The 9,855-nt window shown below is 54.4% G+C and overlaps 1 protein-coding gene across 1 annotated transcript; it reads right to left on the bottom strand.

The window, feature by feature from the left end:
- Positions 1 to 574: 574 nt before the first annotated feature.
- CA6 (carbonic anhydrase 6) lies at positions 575 to 9,183 on the bottom strand. Its single transcript, XM_066334567.1, has 8 exons — positions 9,005 to 9,183; positions 5,901 to 6,049; positions 5,432 to 5,527; positions 4,804 to 4,870; positions 4,389 to 4,546; positions 2,537 to 2,660; positions 1,741 to 1,839; positions 575 to 1,252 (listed from the first exon to the last, which is right to left on the bottom strand). The coding sequence occupies exons 1-8, from the start codon at positions 9,024 to 9,026 to the stop codon at positions 639 to 641; spliced, it is 1,329 nt and encodes a 442-aa protein (XP_066190664.1). The 5' UTR covers positions 9,027 to 9,183; the 3' UTR covers positions 575 to 638.
- Positions 9,184 to 9,855: the final 672 nt, after the last annotated feature.

Raw genomic sequence — 9,855 nt, 5'->3', positions numbered from 1 at the left:
TGTTGAACAGCTTGGCATGGATTTTGTGTAGTAGATGGAGAACCCTTCACACGATTTACTTTAACCTTAGAAAACTAGTTTCTATATACAATACACCTGTGCTCAAGGTTGTGCTCTCTAAGTGCTGGAAAAGGAGCTGTTTCTGTGCTCTGTCTCTACATCCACTACAGAAAAAACAAAGTTGTTCCAGTGGCCACGGCACAGGGATTGCACAGGACCTGTCCTGCCAGGGCTCTGCATCCCATGGGACACAACTGCAGGAGAAGCAGTGGTGAGCTGGTGGTGACAAACAGCAGGGACAAGGTGGTGAGAAACCGAGACTGGGTGAGGGATGGGAGAGAAACTTTATTTGACCAGAGAGCAGCTCTTTGGCATGAAAAAAATCTGTGCATGGGGATCTAAATCAACCCCCTGGGAGGGGTGTGACAAGCCAGGCTGCTGGACTGTACCAGATTCAGCAGTTCATTTGCTTTTATCTCACTGATGGAGGTTCTGGTCTGGTGAAAAGACACCCTGGAGCACCGGGAATGAGCCTATACGAAGCAGGGGGAGAAACAATCCATCTGAGGTTTTTCTCAGATTTCCCAGCAGCCGGTTGGGATTCCCTTGCTGCCCCTGAGCAGAAGCAGAGGCTGTGCTCACTGGCAGCTGGTGTCAGGCTGCAGGATCACTCCCCCGAGCAGGGCCATGGGGGTCTGTCCCCAGGCTATGACATCCCCCTGGGGCTGCCCTGCCCTGCACAGCGCCAGCGCCCGGACCTCTGCGGGGCTGAGCACTCTGCTCCACAGCTCCACCCGGCTCAGCCAGCCCGCAAACCCGGCAGAGAACGTCCCCAGCAGGCTGTCCCTGTCCTTGCCGAGCACCAGCGTGCCCCCGGCCCTGCTCACGTAGCCCTTCTGGATGCTCTGCGCTCTGCCAGCCGCCCCGTTGAGCCAGAGGCTGGCTGTTCCCTCCCGGGATGCCCAGGTGATGCAGTGGTGCAGCCAGCCCTGCGCCTCCTGCTGCACGGGGAAGCTCAGGAAGCGTCCCCCCAGCCACAGCCCCAGCTCTGAGCCCACCGTCACCATCAGCTCGTGGTCGCTGTCCCCAGTGGAGTAGGACAGGATGGTCTGGCTGCCCACGGGCTGGGCTCTGCTCCAGAAACACAGCGTGAAGGCTTGGAGAGACACAGCTCGCAGGGGATGAACCTCCACAAAGCTCTCGATGTTCTCCACGGGGAAGTAGAAAGCTGGAAAGGGGCTGGGTTTTGTACCTGAAGTAACCAAAAAAGGCAGCAGTTATATTTCCTGTAAATATGCCCAGATCCTGGAGAATAACCCACAGAACTGGTGGGGCTGTGTACTCTGAGCTTCCAGTGACTGTGTTGTGCCAGCAGGGAAGGGGCTTCAAATAGTGAAAAGCTGAGCTCCTCCACCCAAATGTTTGGGAAAATCCTGTTTTTCCCTCCTCTATCCTCATGTGGTATAAAATAGAGGTGATGCTTATTTATCCCGGGGGGAACTGAGCTGAAACTTTTCACTGTCTGTAAAGCAAAGATGTGCTCCCATGTGGCAGGAGAGGGCTGCAGCTGCTGTGGGGGTGGCTGGCTTAGGGCTGGCCTTGATGGTGGTGAGGGATTTCCATCAGCAGCGTGTATTTCCAGATCTGGGTCCAAATTGTGAGTGTGTCAGTACCAAACCTGTCAGTGCTTTGGGCTCCCCATCCTCCCAAGGGGAGCTGGCCTCAGCCTGTGTTCCTCACCTGTGTGGCTCAGTCCATTCAGCAGCTCTCTCCTCATGTCCTGCAGCTGCAGCTGGATTTGATCCAGCCTGAGGGTGATCTCCTCTGGATGACACTCTGCTGGAGCAATCAGACAGCTGAATTTACAGAAGGCTGGGACCTGCACGCGGCACATTTTCTCGTTTGAGCAAACCCTGTGTTTTAACAGAGCTCCCCTGTGTGCTGCCTGCCTGCCCAGCCAGAGCTGTTCCCACACGCCCCAGGACCACACACACCTGAGCTGAGGCTCCTGACGTGGTGCCAGGTGGCACCAGCCACCCTGGGGGTGTGTGACACTCCGAAGGCAGGGCTGGCACACACCTTCAACAAGGGGTGCCAGTGGGGGACACCTCCACCTGGGCAGGGACACCTCCACCTGGGCAGAGACACCTCCACCTGAGCAGAGACAACTCCACCTGGGCAGGGACACCTCCACCTGAGCAGGGATATTCCTCTTGAGCAGGGACACCTCCACCTGAGCAGAGACAACTCCACCTGAGCAGGGACATCTCCATCTGAGCAGAGACAACTCCACCTGAGCAGGGACACCTCCCCCTGAGCAGAGTCACCTCTACCTGAGCAGAGTCACCTCCACCTGGGCAGGGTCACCTCCCTCTGAGCAGAGTCACCTCCCCCTGAGCAGAGTCACCTCCACCTGGGCAGGGACACTGCTGCTCCCGCACAGGGGATCCCAGCCCATGGACAGAGAGGACTCGCAGTTTCACACCCTCCCCGGGGGTGTTGGTGTCCCCCAGGTGTTGGTGGCCCCGGGGCTCACCCTGGGCACGCCGGGCTGGGAAGGAGGCCTCCACCACACGGCCCTGCAGCGCCTGCACGTGCCGGTAGTCATTGCGCAGAGTGCGGTTGTGCCAGTCCAGCAGCGTGCTCTCCAGGAGCTGGATCTGGGACAGGGACATCACACAGGGACATCTCACAGGGACATCGCACAGGGCAGGGGGGCATCACACAGGGCACAGGGACATCACATAGGGAGACAGACATCACACAGGGAGACAGACATCACACAGGGACATCTCATGGGGACAGGGACATCAAACAGGGCGTGGGGACATCACACAGGGCACAGAGACAGCACACAGGGACATCACACAGGGGCAGGGACAGCACACAGGGCATGGGGACATCACACAGGGGCAGGGACAGCACACAGGGACACTTCATGGGCACAGGGACAGCACACAAGGACATCTCACAGGGACAAGGACATCACACAGGGAGACAGACATCACACAGGGACACCTCATGGGGACAGGGACATCAAACAGGGCGTGGGGACATCACACAGGGAGAGAGACATCACACAGGGACATCTCATGGGGACAGGGACAGCACACAGGGCACAGGGACAGCACACAGGGACACCTCATGGGCACAGGGACAGCACACAGGGAGACAGACATCACACAGGGACATCTCATGGGCACAGGGACAGCAAACAGGGTGTGGGGACATCACACAGGGCACAGAGACAGCACACAGGGACATCACACAGGGGCAGGGACAGCACACAGGGCATGGGGACATCACACAGGGCATGAGGACATCATACAGGGCATGGGGACAGCACACAGGGACAGAGACATCATATGGAGACAGGGGGACAGCACACAGGCAGAGAGACATCACACAGGGACAGGGACATCACACAGGGACAGGGGGACAGCACAGAGGGCACAGGGACAGCACAGAGGGCACAGGGACAGCACACAAGGACAGGGACAGCACAGAGGGCACAGAGACATCACACAAGGACAGGGACAGCGCAGAGGGCACAGGGACAGCACAGAGGGCACAGGGACATCACAGAGGGCACAGGGACAGCAGCTCTGGCCAGAACTGCAGTGCACAGCCCCCGTTGGCCAGGAGCCCTCAGAGTCTCCTGCAGAGCAGCAGGAGGGGAAGGAACAAAGCTCAGGGCTCCTATCAGATAATTCCCGATGAGGACATTTGGCCTGGGGGTGTCCCGAGCACCTGCCTGGTGACACGCATGGACGGAGAGTCTGCTGCTGTTCTGTACCTTCCTCCCTAGTGCCTTCCAGCCTTCCCCTGCCACAAAGAGTATTTCTTTTTCAAAGAAGCCCCACTACTGTGGTTTCAGTTTAATCTTGTTCTTCTCCTGGAAGAAAATGTTTCTGATGCTTCTTTATTATTTATTAACCTGAAGGCATTGCTTTCAGTGTAAGTCTAGACAAGAAAAAACCCTGAAATGCCTTCCAAAATCTGCCAATTATTCTGTAATTATTTTAATGTTATGAATGGCTCTTTTTTTGGTTTGGTTTGGGGCTTTTTGGGGTTTTTTTTCAGGAGGACTCTCTTGCAGTAGTTTTTGCCTCGTTAATTCTCACTGGTCTCTTCCTTTTCATAGCGCTTCAGGGTGGCTGAGCTTAACCGAGCAGAGAGTTTTGTTATCAGTCAGCAGCCCTGGGGCCGCCTGCCCCACAGCCTGACCCTGCTGTGACTCAGAGTCACCTGTAACTCCAGTTCCTCGGGAATCCACCCCAAAAACTCCCGTGAGAGGAGCCCAGAGAGCTCCTCCGCTCCCGGGATCCCTGCGGGACAGAGAGGGAAAGGCCGGGAGGGCAGAGGAGCTGGCAGGGGCCAGCACTGACCTGGGTGTGTGACAGGACAATGGGGGACTGGAAGATGGTCCAGATGACACTCTCGGAGCACGGCGGGGTGGTCAGGGAGCCCTGGTACCTGTAGAAGTGGGAGAGGTTTTCTGGCAGCATGGCTCGGACGTCCAGAGAGCGGAGCATGGTTGACTGACCTCCAAAGGAAGCAGAGATGGTATCAGCAGCTCCCGGGGAGGGAAGGGAGAGGTGAAAGTGCTCAGAGCAGGCTGCAGGGAGCCGATGCACAGACCTCCAGGAGTGCCTTTATTGCTGCCCTGAGCACCTTCCCCGGAGCCCCCGAGCTGTGCAGGGCTGAGGATGCTGACAGAAAACATCTGTCCCCAGAGGCAGTGTGTGCACACAGGTATCCCTGAGGGTACCAGGGATAGAAAACGGCATTCCCACGACTTACCTGCAAACCTGATCCTTGCCAGTTTGGAAATGAATTCGCTGTAGTAGGTGTTCTCAAAGTGCCCGTCCTAAACACAGCACAGACGCTTGGTCAAAAGGTGTCACCTGCCTGTCCCCCTCAGTGCCCATCAGTTGTGAGGGGCTAATTCATCAGCTGGGAGACAGAGAAAACCAAGACCAGCACAGATCTGATGGACAATGCGAGGCATGGTCAGGTTTGTACAGGTAGAATGGTGAACAGGAGTCTTTTTTACTGCTTTTAAATCCATGCTGAATCAAATGTTCCCACTGGCAAAGCAGAGCAAGGCTTGGAGGCAAACCCCAGCTGATATCCTTATATATGGGATATATACAGATGGGAGATATATATATTATATATATACAAATATAAATAGATATATATAAATCCTACTTATAGGGCAGTTTTCTGGGGCTCCCAAGTGGTGTTGGGTGCTGTTGTGTGAAGCCCAGGGGAAGCAGCACAGCCTCCTGAAGAGGTGCCAGAGCCCATCCCTTGGCACAGCTGTACACACCTGTACACAGCTGTACACAGCTGTACACACCTGGCCCGGGCTGTGTCTGAGGGAGGTTTTAGCTGAGCCAGTGCCCCCAGCCTGGGTCACACCTACCGTGTAGAGGAAGGCCAGCACAGCCAGCCCCTGGGGCTTGTCTTTGGCTTCCTCAAAGCTGGAGTAGTTGGCAGAGTTGTAGTGGACGATGTGCAGCTGCAGACAGAGATGGGGTTGTTTAGGAAGCAGTGATGAGTGGCTGCGGGGTGTTTTGAGGGACACACTGAAGGGACAGTCACCACCCCAACTCCTGCTGTTTGTGCCTCGTACCAGGCCAAAGGGACCTTTGCTTTCCCAGCTTGTGGTGACTTGGGGGAACAGCTCCACCTCTGAAGGACACCAGCGCTCCTGCCATGGCTTTTCCTGGAGCCTGCTGTGCTCAGGCTCAGCCCTCCCACCGCACCAGCCAAAGCCCTGGTGGGAGCCCTTGGCCCTGCAGGTTCTGTGGGGCACAGCCTGCAGTTCTGGAGTGCCCAGAGTGCCCAGAGTGCCCAGGGTGCCCAGTGCCCTCAGCCTGTCCCACACCGACCTCGGCGAAGTAGCGCATCCCGTCGATGGTGTGCTCCGAGCCGCTGGTCTCCAGCTCCAGCCCACCCCAGTGCAGGTGCATCTGGACAGCTGTGTAGAGACCTGGCAGCCCCCTGGAGATCTTCATGGTGGGCGGCAGATCGATCTGCACTGCAAAAGGACAGCGGTGGGGACAGCAGTTGGTTAGTCTTGCCCGTCCCTGCAGTGCCCCTGGCACCTCCTGCAATGAGCAGCCACGGCCCCAGAGTGGGAGGGAGAACTGTGACATTTAGAATTTAAAATTTAAAACCTTCCCTGGGCTCAGGCTGGTGCAGCACACCAGGGACAAGCAGGGCTGCCCAGCTGTGCCTGCCCTTCTCCCCCCTGAGCTGCTCTGTTTGGCGCTAATTAGGCACTAATGAAAGTTTTAATGCTCGCTCTCACCCGGCACATCTGGCACAGCTGTTAACCTCCTCCTTCCCAGGGCAGGAAAGAGGGATGGGAATCAGCAGAGTGACTGGCCTCGTGTGTTGGCACAGCTCCCAGCGAGGCCCAGCCATTCTGGGAATGCCCTGCAGGTTTGCAAAGGCTGTCACTGCTGGAGGATTTGTGGACACAAACCTCTTTTCTTCTCCTTGCCAAGGAGAAGTCACAAACCCTTTGTCTTCCTGCTAATTCCCTGCCAGAAATCCTAGATTATGTTAATACATCTAGGAGTGAAAGTGGAGAATTGCCTCATCTCAATGAAAGCCCCCAGCATGTTATAAAAACTAGCAACTATCCTTGCAAAATGCTGCACAACATATTATTAATTAGTCATAGTTTGGGTTTCTGAGGAGTTTCTTTTGTTTGTGAACTGTTTTATAGACAGACCAAGATGAAAGCATGTTTCCTTTTAATACCCCAAAGGCTCTAGAGTGGGAGGGATAAAATAATCTACCTTTTTCATAAGTTCCCTGCTGACTGCCTTCCATAATGAGGGTTATTTACTTCAAGTGCCTCACCAGGGTTTCTACTTTCGACAAAACACAGCCGAGGATTTGTGCTGTGAGTCTGTAACGAGCCTAAGGCCCCTCTAAGATATTTTAGGCAAATATTTGCTGCGAGCACGAGGAAGGGAGTAGCCTGGCTTGTTTCTGCTTTTCACCCATGTGCAGTGTGAGTGGGGAGCGTGGCTGCTCTGAGCTGGCAGTGCCTCGCCCCTGTTTGCCCTGGCTCTGCCAGGAGGTGGAGAATCAGCCAGGGCTGTGCAGGGTGAGTGTATCTGAGCCTTCTCCAACAATCCTGATCTGTGGATTGTTTGTTCTGGCTCTGCCAGGAGGTGGAGAATCAGCCAGGGCTGTGCAGGGTGAGTGTAGCTGAGCCTTCTCCAACAATCCTGATCTGTGGATTGTTTGTTCTGGCTGTGCCAGGGAGAATCAGCCAGGGCTGTGCAGGGTGAGTGTAGCTCAGCCTTCCCCAGCACTGCTGCTCTGCACATTGGCCTCTGTCCATCCCTGCCCTGTCCATCCCTGTCCATCCCTGTCCATCCCTGTCCATCCCTGCCCTGTCCATCCCTGTCCATCCCTGTCCATCCCTGTCCATCCCTGTCCACCCCTGCAGGGACAGCACAGCACAGCCAGCCCAGCCCTGCCCCTGAGGAGATCACTTAATGAGGGGCACACTTGAGGTCCCAGTTAAATCTGCTCCTGGAAGAAGATGCACACGTGGATGACATTTTAATTTTTCAGAGCTGTGCTCCTCCTCGCTGCCAGCTGGAGGACCAGCCCTCTTTTAAACAAAAGGAAAGGTGCAAATGCAAAAGGCTTTGTTAACCCAAAACTCTCTGTTAACCACAGCAAAAAGGCATTTTTAGGTCTCATTAACACGCCCACAGAAAAAATGAACCTGGTTTCCTGCGTGAGACATTTGGGGTTTGGCTCTGAGAGGCTGTAAGGAGAGTCCTGCTGATAAATCCCTCTCCTGTCCCTTTCAGATGTGCTGAGTGTTTTCCCCCAGAGATTCTGCTGCCCTGTCCCATCTCACTGAAGCCAGTAGAAAACGCCAGCCTGACTCACAGGAGCTGTGAATAGGGCCAGTCGTTTGTCTCTGTGCTTTAGGAAACTGCCCCACACCAGAAAATCATTGTTGGGAAGTTAACAAAAGAACGGACAAATACACACATGCAGTCAGAAAAGCTAAACCTGCAAGAATTAATGTCTAGGCAGGCAGGGCAGTAGTGCTGACAGAGAGCTCTGAACGCTGAGTCGGTGTGGGCCACACAAAAGGAGTCACAATTTTCAGGAGCACAATCACAACAACCTTCCTCTGCTGGCACTTTGTCTGTCACTGCCCTGCCCCATTTGTCTCTGTCTTTGTTGCAGGAGGAAGAAAGAGCAGCTGGGCAGGACTCAAGAGCAGACAGCTTTGTGTTCCCAACACCTTCCCCAAAGCAGTCGTCCTCTCTCCCATCAGAAAACTCTCTCCTTGCTCATCTGTAGTCCGAAGGCATTATCCCCAAGGTGCCAGCTGATGAATTATTTAGGCGATGAATTACAGATTGCAGCTGGGGAATCTGGGATCTCCTAAATGACAATCATTGCCCTGAAACTGTGCAGCCAAAGGCTGGGCTTTCAATGTGTGCTGTGTTTCAGTTTCCTTTCCTGAGCCCCAAAACCCCAATCCTCTGGCTGTGAGGGAAGGATCCTCCACTACTGGACTGGGTGACCTACATCCAACCAAACCTGGCATGCAGAGGTTTCCATTCCTGTCACTTCTGATTAATGCACAGGCCAAAAGATGCATTTTTCTGAATGCAGAGGAGTCAGGGAACCTCAGACACCTCTCACCGCTGCACTCCTGTTGCCTTGCAGCACATTAAAGGAAAGGGTCCATCTGGAATTCTCCAGCTGCATTTTATCCCCTTCTCATGTCCAACAGAGAAAACACCTTGCAGAAACCCATCTGCCTTTTATTTGTCTGGTTCATTTTTGTCTTTCTGGAGAGCTTTTCCTGGGCGGCTGAGGAAAACAGCAAACCAAAGAGAGCAGGATGAAGCGAGATGGCAAAGCGGAGTTCAAAGAAAGGCCATTGTCTGCGGATGCATTTCCAGAGGTGAAACAAAGGACTCTGTGCCCTGAGCCTTACCGGAGTGGCCGTTGTTGGTCATCCTGAGCTGCCCTTGCAGGGGCCCATCGTACCCACTGAGCTCCAGCTGCAGCGCGGGGTTGTACCTCACTTTCCTGCTCTGGATGTCGATGGGGGACTGCTGCTGGCCGGCACAGTCCGGGAAGTGCTGTCCCCAGTGCTCCTCATCCAGCTCTCCTTCTCCTGCAGGGCAGGGGACAGGGATGCGCTGGTGGCCAGGAGCACGGAGCGCTCATTTGCCAGCGGGAAATGCCAATCTAATTACTGAAACGAGCTGCAGCCATCAAAGGTTTGCTTTGCCTTCCCCGGAGTGAAAATTCACATTATTGTGTCTGCGGGACCGCTGTGCTGCGAGGGAAGAAAGCTGCATTGCAGCAGCGGCTCGGGGATTGCTGGAGGCTGAACCTCCACCCAAAGAGGAGCGGGGTCTATATGGAAATGGGGATTTGGATGGGGCCCCACTGCCAGAGGTGTGGAATTGGTTCTGAAGCCGTGCCAGTGAATAGGATCAAGGCAATAGGCAGGAAGGCTCAGCTTGGGATCAGGAACTGACAGTAATTAGCTACTTTTAACTAGGGAGAGAGCAATTGCAATATTGCAACTCTTCAGCAATATCCTTTGTTTTAGCTTAGCCCACGGAAGATCGTAAAAGGATTAACATTTACTTCGGTGAGCTCGGCAAACAACCCCCTGACACAAATGTAATTTAGATGAAATTTCACCAAAAAAATAATAAATACCTAAATAAGTACTCCTTAGTGCTCTGTGCTGCCTGGGATATGACAATAAAATAAGAAGCAGGCAGTATTTAAAGCTTTTCCTTGCAGGATCATCCAAAGGGCAGCTTTTCT

Source organism: Sylvia atricapilla, chromosome 22, assembly GCF_009819655.1.
Source record: "Sylvia atricapilla isolate bSylAtr1 chromosome 22, bSylAtr1.pri, whole genome shotgun sequence".
Lineage (NCBI taxonomy): Eukaryota > Metazoa > Chordata > Aves > Passeriformes > Sylviidae > Sylvia > Sylvia atricapilla.
Note: the sequence above shows the minus strand (reverse complement) of the source record. Positions and strands in the feature narration are given on the sequence as shown.